This window comes from Festucalex cinctus, chromosome 8, assembly GCF_051991245.1.
Source record: "Festucalex cinctus isolate MCC-2025b chromosome 8, RoL_Fcin_1.0, whole genome shotgun sequence".
NCBI classification, from domain to species: Eukaryota; Metazoa; Chordata; class Actinopteri; order Syngnathiformes; family Syngnathidae; genus Festucalex; species Festucalex cinctus.
The window spans coordinates 16700505-16713365 of record NC_135418.1 but is presented as its reverse complement, the minus strand read 5'-3'; the positions used below and the strand labels follow the sequence as shown (position 1 = coordinate 16713365).

Below are 12861 nucleotides of genomic sequence, written 5' to 3'. Positions count from 1 at the left end.
ATATCTAAAATGTTCCCATCTTTCCCACATTTTTGCATCCACGCAAACATACCACGGTGACCAAGTGACCGTGCTTCTTGGTTGCTTTTTCACTCAGCGAAACCAAGATGGACTCTCCAAGGAGTAGAAGTCATGGCTCGTGAAGAAAGAGGCACTGTGACCTTGAGAGGGGAGAGGGGGGAAAAGCCAAGCAACTCGAAGAGAGGAGGGAGGGAAGAAGGGAGGCTGAGGGACAGAGAGGAAGAGAGGGAGTGGACGGCTAAGGAAGGAAGGAGGGCGAAAGGCAGAGAGAAGAAAAGACACAACTTGTGACTTGACAAAAGAGGGCAGGTACCAAAGGCAGGTAAGAGACTTTATTTGTTTTTTTGTTTTTTGACGCTGATGTTTGGGTGTGAAAACAGCGGGTGTGTTGTGTAATGACACTGTTGGCACCTGTACAGCAAATGCCAGAGTGTGTTTCCATGGCAACGCAGTGCTGTCCCATATACCTGCCACACTGTGGTACTCCCAGAGGTCCTTGTTTGCCTCATAGTTAGTTCCAGACTTTTCAAAATTGGTCCATTTGGACTCATGGGGATTTTTTTCATCACAAAAATGTCTTTTGGCTGAAAGGGTTTCAAAATAGAAAATAAATATTTTGTAACAAGGAAAAACTTTCAGGCATGCTTTTGAAAAACAAAACAAAACATGTTCACAGTTTCCTTTGAGCTATTACAAAATAATTTACTGAGCTTCATTAGTTCAATATCCGCATTGTTTTGTGTACCATTCAGTATTATTTAATGCACAACTACCCAAATCCCGTTCAATAAAGTACACACTCACATCACAATTCACTCTTCACAAGTCAGTTTCTTTTTAATGATTTGATTTACTGCATTGATTGTATCATGCAAGATTGTCTCATTATTAGGATTCACAGATGCACATTTTTGTACAGCCAATGCCACACCCACATGAGAACATGCTTGGCAATCACATGCTAAGACTAATGCAGAGAGTGTGTTGGTGAGGCGGGCTTCAAAATGGTGGGTGGGGGGCACACGATTTTCACAGAACAGAATTCCCTGCCTATGAGCCAGGTCGTACACGAGAGACATGAACGCATACATGTACTTGCGTTGTAATGTTTGTTTAATGTGTTGACTCAAATATTTGTTTGACCACTTCAGCTGTGGTTGTGTTTTTGTTAACACAGCAAGATGGCTGTTATGTGGTTTTGATTAACGTTTGATTTTCTGTTTCGACATGCCGGACATTCCACTCTTTTGTAACTGTGTACTTTATTGTTTGTATGTCATGAAACCATTTTGAGTTGGAACTTTCCATTTTTCATATAAAGAAAATTCCAGTGAAGAGAGAATTGTATTAGCTTGCTGACAGTTTTCAGCTTCATTGAAGCTTCCTTGTGTGATGTGTCTAAAAACAGCTGATAGGGTCGGGAAAACTTTCAAAATAAGGTCCTGACTCAAATCAGAACTGTGCTCTTTTAATAGCATTGAAGGCCTTGTTGAAATGTTATTTTTAGAGGAAAAATCTACAAAAAAGATTGGGTGGGCCAATTATTATTATTCATTACATTGTGTAGGTGAAGTGGCTGTTTTAGATGTTTTAGTTACCACAGTCAGAAACAAAATGTGACTTACGTTAACCCTCATATGACAATCATGACTATGACGATATTAATGAATTGGCTGAATCAGGGCAAGTCCTTTTGGTCTGTGGTGTGGAACGAGGGTCTGGAAGGCTCTGGATGACTGAGAGGGAAAAGAACGGGCAGTGCCAGGGATCCGAGAAAAGTTCTTATTTGCTGTCTCAAAGGTTCTTGCAATGTGATTCGTGAGAGATGTTTGCCTAATGACCTTAAGACTTTCCTATCTGTCTTAACAAAATGATGCAGTTTCGGCTGACAGGTGCCCAGCTGTATTTTTTTCCCCTTCCTCTTTGTCAGGAGGAATTCCACGTTAGTGGTTATGTAAGCATGCATATACTGTAGCTGTATGTAAGCTTATTAGAGAATGTCCATGTGCAAAACATCTGGAACTGCAGTCTTCCACTTCTCAAGTCTCCCACTGGAGTGGTCCTGACAAAAGACGCTTTATCCTTTCACTGGTTATTCAAACACAGCATTCTTTTTTTTTTTTTTTTTTTTTAACTATTAATTTCCTGCATTACAAAATGATTTCTGCTCACTCAGTACCAAATAAGAATCATCAGATTATGTCAAAGTGAGTCCAAGAAAAGTGAAGAATGTGATTTATTATGAGAAGATATTTGGAAGAAGTCTTTCCTGATATATGCCCTCGCACGAATTATAATGAGATCAAATACGAAGATAATATTAATGCTCAGTTTTGATTACCAATACATGAAAGTTAAATTTAAATTAATCGTAATAATTTAAATTAAATTGACAAGTTTTTTCTTATTGCTATTGTAGTATTCAGTATCTAGTACGGATGTTCAATACCACTTTTTTCAGACTGATACCAGTACAACTCTTGAGTAGTCGCCGATACCGAGTACCAATACCAATAGTATTTTTGATATGTACATTTTCCTCCAAAACAATGGCAGATAACTTGAAAGGAATACCAATAGGCCTACATCCCAATATGTTTTTTTTTGTTTTTTTTGTTGTTTTTTTCAAAATGACATAAATTTCATTGTGGCATTCTATTCTTCTCATTTTTAATGTCTATCGTCTATCGTAAAAGCAAGTACCAATACCTTGAAATAAGAGCGCATATCGGCCCAATATTAGGACGGACATCTTGCACGAAAAGAGAGTAAATGTTGAAATGCTTTGGCTGCATACACCTGAACTTTGTTGTGACAATTTCACCGTAAACTTTAGCTTTTTAGATTAAGAGTGGGACGATATATCGATATCACGATAAATCGTGATACTTTATCTCGATAGATTATCGATAGATTATCACAATATTTTTTTATTTTGTATTTGCACGGCTCCATTGTTCATGACTTATTGAGCAATTACTTGGCGGGCCACTAGGGGGAGCACATCATAAGAGTGGCGGGGAAATGGCTGGAATTCTTCAGGCGAAGAAGACTCATGAGCTTAGTTTTTGTTATTATTATTATTATTATTATTATTATTATTATTATTATTATTATTATTATTATTATTATTATTATTATGTTTATTTCATTATTTATAATTTTGTATTTATTATTTTTATATTATATATATATATATATATATATATATATATATATATATATATATATATATATATATAATTTATTTATATATAATATTATGCATTTACTTTATATTTATATTTAATTATATATTTTATTATTATTATTATTATTATTATTATTATTATTATTATTATGTTTATTTCATTATTTATAATTTTGTATTTATTATTTTTATATTATATATATATATATATATATATATATATATATATAATTTATTTATATATAATATTATGCATTTACTTTATATTTATATTTAATTATATATTTTATTATTATTATTATTATTATTATTATTATTATTATGTTTATTTCATTATTTATAATTTTGTATTTATTATTTTTATATTATATATATATATAATTTATTTATATATAATATTATGCATTTACTTTATATTTATATTTAATTATATATTTTTTTATTATTATTATTATTATTATTATTATTATTATTAGTTTCTGATTTGTTTTATCGTAGATTATCATGGATTTATTACCTAAGCAATATATCGATAATTGTTATTGTGAGCGTTGTATCGCATATCGTATCATATCGTGAGGTAGCCAGATGTTCCCACCTGTATTACAGATGCCATGTCTACTCTGTCACAATTTGAGGAAACATCGACTTCAAGATCTAGAATTCGAAACTCATACAGTATGTAAGTAATGTAAACATGATCTGCTCATAAAGAAATGTGCTGTTGATGTTTATGCAGGAGCATGAAAGGACTCTTCTCTGCCTTGGTGCTGCTCCTTCTGATAGGAGCGGTGCTCGCCCAGAGGCCTCGGCCAAGGAAGCCCACCAGGCGCCCGAGCACCCCCAGGCAGCCCTCCGTCCCCCAGCCCGAGCCGCAGGAGCCCACGGACTTCCCGCCGCTCCTCCTCGGCCCGCCTTCCCCCTACCCCGACTGCCCCAAGGAGTGTTTATGCTCCCCGAACTATCCCAACTCTCTCAACTGCGAGAACCGGAACATCCGTGTGGTCCCCGTCATCCCGGCCAGAACCCACTACCTGTACCTTCAAAACAACTACATCTCAGAGGTGACGGCAGAACCTTTCGTCAACGCCACGGAAGTCCGTTGGATCAACCTGGCAAACAATCGCATCCATCGAATAGACAAACAGGTAGGACGGCTTCCTCGCTCACGTTGCGAAATGCCTGGAACGGCGACGCTGTTCTATTTATATCCTTTGCCGTAGGTGTTCCAGAAGATACCTGCTCTGTTGTACCTCTATGTCCAACGCAACCAACTCAAAGAGGTGCCCTCGGGGCTCCCGGCAAGTCTGGAACAGCTCCGGCTCAGTAAGAATCGTATTTCTAAAATACCTGCAGGCGCCCTCAACAAAATGGGGAACCTGACCCTACTTGACCTCTACCACAACCAGGTGAAATTCCCTATTTAGACGCACCTGTGTGTGTGTTGTCTGTGCACCTTGTGTCAATATGGCGTCGACGTCTTCTTTCCCAGCTGAGCGACAATGACCTGAGCAAGAACACGTTCAAGGATTTGTCCAGCCTGATGCAGCTCAATTTGGCCCACAATGTGCTAAAAAAGATGCCCGCCGGAGTGCCGAACAGCCTCATACAGCTGTTCCTCGACAAAAACCGCATCGAGGACATCCCAAAGCAAGTATACAGAGTCCATGCGGTGAATGGAATCACAGATAAGCTAATTGGACAGAAATATCTAAAAGGGAATTCATGTCCGACGGTTTGTTTTAACCATAATATGTTCTATGTGCGCCTCCTAGTCTAAACACAGCATTCTGATTAATATTGTATTTGTGGAATGTGAATTAAGAAGCAAAATCCACCTGTTTTTATCTAACTCAGGGGGAGGCCATTTTGCCACTTGACTAAAAATGACATCACAGTTTCCCAGGACTCAGGTAACAACCAATCACGGCCCACTGTTTGTTTGTTTGTTTTTTTAGTTTAGTCATGTGACATTTGCTGGGCCATCATTGGTCATGATCTGATCCCTGAGCCACTGTGCTGTCATTTTCAGTTGACAGCAAGTATCAAAATGGCCACCCCTGTGAGTGGTAAAAAACAGGTGGATTTTGATGCTTAATTCATGTCTCACTAACACAATATTAAACAGAATACGGGGTCACATAGAGCACACTATCATAAAAAAAAAAAAAAAAAAAAAAAAAAAAAAAAAAAAAAAAAAAAAAAAAAAAAAAAAAACTTTCACTTGACTTCCCCTATTATTTAAGATTCAGTCGTGGGGTTTTTTTGTGAGATAAACAGGTGAGGTAATCACTCATACCGTTCTATTTTTAGCATCTGTTTTTTATTAATTCCAACCTAGAACTGAAAACTATCTTGAGCTAATACGTGTAAACTTGGGCATAGATTAAATAATAATAATAATAATAATAATAATAATAATAATAATAATAATAATAATAATAATAATAATAATAATAATAATAAATATTGTCTGATTCAATGTCCTGGTCATAGTTCACAGGGTCAGAACTTGACACTAGGTTGTTCAGTGATAAATCAGGCAGGGATGTATACGTTTATAAGTTTTACATATTATGTTTGAAATTTTGGATGGCGGTTTAGGTAGATGGAGACAATTAGTAGGCCAATAAACCAATGACAGTGATATGCAATTGTATTAAACTGAGATATGTTTCACCAACATGACTAAAAAGCAATGTAAACATTTATTTCCAGTTTTATCAAGTGGTGCAGATGCACTTAATGTTGAGACCACAAGTGCCTTTAAATACAAAATTTTGAGAAAGTTTATTCTTCTCCTATTCAGAGACTACTTCCAAGACTTCTCTCACCTGGCCTTTGTGAGGCTCAACTACAACCATCTGAGTGACAAAGGAGTCCCCAGGGCCGTGTTCAACATCTCCACCTTGCTGGACCTGCAGCTCGCTCACAACCAGCTGGCCACCATTCCTCTCTTCAGCAGTCACCTGGAGCATCTGCACCTCAATCACAACACCATCGAGAGTAAGTCGAAGGGTGTGCACACTTGTGCAACCACATTGTCTCGTTAACTTGTTTTTAATTAGCCGTTCTAAAACGTAAAACAAACATCCATTGCAAAAGTTGTACAGGCTATATAGGTCACATGAGGAAAACGTTTATTTATTTATTTATTTATTTTTAATCTTGGTCTCATTGATTTTAAATTGCAAACACCTAACATTTGATCAGGGGGTGTGTAGACTTTTTATATTCATTATTTACAGTACAGTCTGGGTGAAAAGTACATGGGCGTTAAAATTTGGTAACAAAATCGATATTCCTACAAGAAACAACTTGATGCATGTTCTTTATTACATGGAAAAATGAAAGTAAAGCTTTGTATTTCAATGCATGCACTGTGTTGTCAACCAGTCTCCTCAAATGGCCAGGGATAAAATGAGCAACCTTCGCAAGGATGTCATCTGGGATTTCAAACAAGACAAAAAAACAATTTTTAAAAAATGCCTTTAGATTAACTTCAGTAAAAGCAATTTCCAATGCCTATAGTTAATGTGATTATCTTGGGAAAAAGTAATTCATTTCAGTAGTTCACTTCAAAAAGTGAAATTCATTCATTGTAGAGTCACTACATAGAGTAAAATATTTCAAGATTTGTTTATTTTTTTTATATGCATATACGTTGGATAGCTTACAGCTAACAAAAAATGCAAAACTCATTTCAAGAAATGTGATTACTTTAGAAAAAAAAAAATGACAGTATAATATAAAAAAAATTCCACGAATTGGCATTGTGAAAATAATTTCTTAATATCTTTAATAAAGGTTTACAATGTTGTAGAAAATGACTCCGTTTTTAAATTGAACAGCTAAAATAAATTATCGTTTTCACAATATACTAATCTATTGAGATTTATCTGTTCGGTTGCCTACAAAATTCTAAAAGTGGTAGTTTTTCCAGAAAGAAAATGTGCATTTGTTCAAAAAACTTGTTGATATTTGCTTAAAATGCAATGTTAAAGTAATGTGTGGGGGGTGGGGGGGTTGGGGGTGGATCAAATGTGACTTTTTTTTTTTTTTTTTTTTTTTTACAAATTATCCCAAAATATTCTTTGCTATTACTACTTTTATTTTATCTTCTTTTTTTCCTTATTTTTTTTTTTTTTTTTTTTTTTTTTACCAAAACCTGTCATAAATATAATTGCATAATATTTGGACTTACCGTAATTACACGGTATGATAGTGTAAGGCTAAAATATTATTACGCTTCCTCTTTCATCTGAACCTTCACAGACCAAACTGTTTAGACTTCATCTGTGTAAACTAAAGCAGCTGAGGTTAGCTCCATTAAACAACCTGTTGCCGTTATGACGTTACTATTAGCAATGTCAACAAATCACCTGCGCCACACCTTATTTCCCTTTGCATGTTTATATCCTCCACGCAAGTTGACTTGGAAATTACTTAAGAATTGATTTCTACGATGATGCAATCCGAGACGGATTTGTTTGCAAATCAATGCCTGCGCTTCTTCCCGATAGATATTAACGGCACCCTGATCTGCCCACGTAGCCTGCAGGCCGACCTGAGCGACCCCAGCCAGATTCCACGGCTAAGGTGAGTCAAGTGACGTAGGCGGCCCAAAACAGAAAGTCACTTAGAAGACTTCCAACGTGGCATCAGGAAGCAAAACGTGTCGGATCGACATGTTGAGTCACGTTGATGTTGCTTCAGGTACCTGCGCTTGGATGGAAATCAGCTCAGCCCCCCCATCCCGCTGGATGTCATCATGTGCTTCAGACACCTCCACTCCATTGTTATCTAAGGAAACTCTGCCTTGAAGCAAGGAGGCGTGCGCTCGCACTCCCACGCCCTCACCGCATATGCACCGTGTTGCCCCGGCCGGTCCACACGTGCGCTCTCCGAAACTGTCTCACGGCGATACTGCAACGATACGGAAGGTTCCGAAGTTTCACTGATTTCACAGGTAGCGCAATTACGTCTCCGTGAGGAGTTGCTAAATGATGTTATGATTACTGTTTATAGGAATGTATCAGTGCATATTGTATTTTGTTGACAAATGCTTGAAAAGACTGAAAATACAGGCGCATTGACGGACACGCTTCACATATGTAGTTCGTATGTTCATAAGAAGACCAAGAGGTAAAAAATAACAATAAAAATAAAGCGTCAACTACTGTGTAGTTGGGAGTGTCCCAAATGTGCATGTAATTTTCATGTTAGTCCAAGTAAAATGTCATCATATTCCTTTTTTTTCTTGTATAAAGCTTTGTACAAATAGTAATTAAGTGAATAAACAGTGTCTTGTATCTTCTTTACTTATTTTTTTTTTTTTTTTTTTTTTTAGCTTTCACAAGTGTTTGAAGGGAGAATAAAACAGGGAGTCATTTGTGGTTATAAAAACAAGTAGGCACAAGCACAATTTACACAAGGACGAGCTTTCACTCGTTTTCTACGCGGCAGTGAAAGTGTTTGCAAAACAGGTATGACAGGGCATATAGTGCAGCGTGGGAAATGATGACAACACTTGCGGCACAACAAAACAGGCACAATTACGGCTAGCGACAAACAACAATAACAATACGTGTGTGCAAAAAAATAAATAAAAAATGAAAGCAATTGTTGGGTGACAACGTGTTAATTAATAAAGTCTCAGTGTTGAAGATGCAATTGTATTGAAAAAACATTTGTTCTAGGTTTACTTTCAAGTGTATTATGGAACATTGGCAGCACTGTGCCTGTCATGTGAAATGGTAAGAAAATAAAATCGTAAATAAAAAGCAGTCCCTTGATTGATTCATATAAATCAAAATAATAAATGCGACCCAACTTTATGCTTCATATGGCTTTGGACTGGCTTTGTACACAGTAATACTTGGTAGCACCTTGTTTTAAAATCAAGGAGGCTTTAAGTTTGGCTGTTTCAGTATCCTGGCTAAAAATCAAGTGTGAAATTATCTTCAAATTTGTGCTGTAGAAGCGTAACAATAACCGATAACAATACCCAATAGCAATACAAGTAACAAACAATTGGTGCCAGATATCATTATCGGACATACGAGATTTGATTCAAGATAAAATTAAAATTTTTAATTGAATGCAAAAACAAAAAACAAAAAAACAAAAACATACTTGCAAAGATTTCACTTTTGGAACCACCAGGCAATATACTGTAAGGTTGACAGTGGGGAAACAGAAGAGGGGAGAGAGACTAAACAGCAACAGCAAAGGATAACAATTGCAAAGGCATCTGCAAAAGTGTGGTTTTGGAGAGGGTGGGCAGAACAAAAAAAATCAACAAAAAAAACTTGAATAGCTTGGTGCATCTTTTAATGATCATCTTTCAACATCATATTCAGGTTGTTTTTGTTTGTTTGTTTGTTTGTTTGTTTGTGTATAGTAAGACACACTATAAAGCAAGAAAAAGTAAACATGCATGAAGATACATTTATAAAATACATGCAAAATGCTGATTCATCATTATTATATCTTATATATATTTTTTCTTTACATTTACCCAGGTACAAAATTCTCATTTATTGCTACACTATTTTAAACTTTGTGCCACAATAATGTTGCGGAAGTATTTGGACAATGACGTAGTTGATATTTTTAAGATTTTAGTCATTATAGACCACCACAATAAACTTTTCCCATTTACTGCCAAAGTAACAACTGCAAACAAAACCTTTCAAATAAAGTATTTGAATTAAATCTCCAGAATGAAATGTAAGCTTCTGCTTGTTCTATGAGTTATGAATTTTTTTTTAGACCTTTTCTTTGTTTTAAGTCTTTGTAAGTTTGTTGTTCAGCAAAAGATTTTTCCCAAACTTGATGGAAAGTTGCCTGACTTTGAATATTTTAGAAACCTGCCAGATCAGGAGCATTGAATAAATCACATCCACTGTACGCATTTCCAATTTACACAGAGCCATCTTTCGATTGACATCATTCAATCTCACCAAGTTTTTTTCTTTTATTTTTTGTGTGCTTGACCTCTACTAAAGTATAGAAACAAATGGCTGAAATTAGTTCTATGCACTCCACATTGGGTATTTTTAGTCAGATATTAAAATCAGCAATAAACAAACAGATATTTTGGTCAAAATGATTGCAATGTGCAGCTGAATTAGAAGCTTGGGCAGACTTATAAAATAATGGACTGAAGCTAGCAAACATTCAAAGATTCCTCTTTTTTTTTTTTTAGACTTATTGTAAATCCTTTCCATTTTGCTTTTCCTCACCAGTGGATGACAACGTCACTGTGGTTAAACTTTCCATCAAGGTTGCCACTCTCCAAAATTAACACCATTGTTTGTTTTAGTCTCAAAGACTACATAAACATCAAGTTATTCTAAGACACTTGAAACCACTAACAATACAACAAAATGAAGGGCGGTGATACTTAATTGCACTCCAAATTCATTCGAACTTGTGCCACGCTCTATTCTTAGATGGAAGCAATTGCACTTGGCTCTAGATGGAAATGATTAGTCAAAGGATATAGTTATGTAATAACCAAATTAACTGTCTGATGCCCGAAGCACCCAAACAAGCTAGCTCCCTTTTGCATCAGCGCACCTGTGACGAATATTCCGTTTTAACTCCCACACCACGGAAGTGTCAAGGAAAGACCTTTTTTTTTTACCCAAAAAACAGCCACACCATTTTGCAACATCAGGACTTTTCCCGTTGATGCAAAAAGATGCAGAAAAACGAGTCCATGTCACATTGAAGACGGATTAGAGTAAGTGTCTCCAGCCGGTCCACAATGCTGCTGCACGTGTCCTGACAGGAAGAGGGAGGTGATTTTTCCGACAAGGAAGAACAAAGACATTGATAACGACACCTTTTGTCTGTTCGTGATCCTCCATAAACAAATATTTAGCATGCTAAATATTAATAAACAGAAGGACAAAAGAACAGAAATTGGACTTTTTGTTTACTTTGGTAACCAGTTCAACCTTGCTGGAGATCTGTCCTGAGACATCGCAGCTATTTCTAGTTTAGTTTGTTGACGTTCATCATCTTACCAAGACCTTTATGACAGTTCCGTGGGGAAAACCAACATCTATACTAGTTGAGACATAGCTAACATGGCAACATGGCATTAAGTCCCCCAAACACCTTTAGGATCAGAGCAGAAATGGTGAGCCAGCAGAACCTGTATGAGGTCCACCATCATTCTGGGCAACTTTTTTGGCAATGATGAAACAAGATAGGATACATACATATATGCATCTGTTAAGGGAAAGTGGCAGGTTTGAGGACCCAAATGCAGGAAAGCAGGTGAAGCCCGGCAGGAGTGCAGAGTGGTTCGCAGTGTGAAGCGGTTGGGATGAAGATCAGCACCTCCAAATCCGAGACCATGGTCCTCAGTCGGAAAAGGGCGGCGTGTCCTCTCCGGGTTGGGGATGAGATCCTGTCCCAAGTGGAGGAGTTCAAGTCAAACGCGAAACAAAAAATAAAATAAAGATAATTGCTTACCTCTTCGGGACGGCGGTGGCAGGATTGTCATCTAGAAACATGCATGCATGCCCCCCAACAAAATGTTTTCTACATATGAAGGTGAAAGGCTTCACTTCGCTGGCTTTAAACTGCTCTTTTGGACGTCCGCACAAGTTGATCCCTGTTCACATTTATGACTCTGAATTTTTGGCTTCTGGAAACAAATAAAGAATACATCCTTCATATGTGGACGGTTGTAGTGTCTCGAGTGGTTTCTGCAAGTTCCATAACAGCTGTGTTTACTCGGCATGTTTTTTGTTTTTTTTGTTTTTTCTGGAGATAAACAAGAACAAAACAATCACTATTTGCATGGCTCGGAAATGAGTGAGCTTCTTTCTGACCTACTTCTGGGTTCAAGCTGCTGAAGTGGCCTTGCGGTCTAAAAATAGCATTCGTATGGTTCCCTATTCGGTGGTATCCCGGACGCAAAACACAAGGTACTTTTCAGGAAGGCGGCCACGGCGGGCCACATGAGGCAAGAGAGCTTGTGCCGCCGGAGTAGGATCGGATGGCGGCCGCAGGAAGTGCACCACAGGAGGAGGGTCAGGTGGTGGCCGCAGGACATCCACCGTTGGAACAAGTCAACAACATATTTGCGTTTTTTTTTTGTTGTTGTTGTTTGGTTTTTGTTTTATTTTTTGTTTTGTTTTGGTGAAGCTGCCTTTAGCCACTCTGGTACTCACCTATGGAATAGCCTGCCGGAGGGCATCAGGTCTGCAAAGACTATTTTTGTTTTTTAATTTGGCATTTGAATGATCTCTTTTCTTCTTATCCTCTTTTATTTATTTAACTATTTTAATTTATATTGTCTTTTTGCTTTGTTTTTGCATTTTATTTATTTATTTATTTTATACTGTTTTCTTTTAGTGTTTAAATGTTTTGATTTGGTAGTTATTAACTTTTTACCTCCAGTGTTTCCTCATGGGGGAGCCTCCACACTGGGAGGGATGGCTGGTCTTCTCCTGCGGGCGGGCAGTTGTCCCGGGGGGCCCTTGGCCCCGGGGAGCTGTGGCTCGCTTCAGTCTGTCCGTCACTGTGGGCCGGCGGTCTCTGGGATGGCATTCCTCCCTGTGGTGGTTGACCGTCATCCTTCTCAGTGTGGACAAACTCCTCCTGGGTGCCTTTCCTTACAGGGTTCT

At 37.4% G+C, this 12861-nt stretch overlaps 1 protein-coding gene across 1 annotated transcript; it reads left to right on the top strand.

Annotated features, from left to right (window-relative positions):
- prelp (proline/arginine-rich end leucine-rich repeat protein) lies at positions 1 to 8528 on the top strand. The gene is made up of 7 exons (XM_077530745.1): positions 1 to 343; positions 3951 to 4359; positions 4435 to 4620; positions 4704 to 4861; positions 6021 to 6217; positions 7735 to 7810; positions 7928 to 8528. The coding sequence occupies exons 2-7, from the start codon at positions 3955 to 3957 to the stop codon at positions 8016 to 8018; spliced, it is 1113 nt and encodes a 370-aa protein (XP_077386871.1). The 5' UTR covers positions 1 to 343; positions 3951 to 3954; the 3' UTR covers positions 8019 to 8528.
- Positions 8529 to 12861: the final 4333 nt, after the last annotated feature.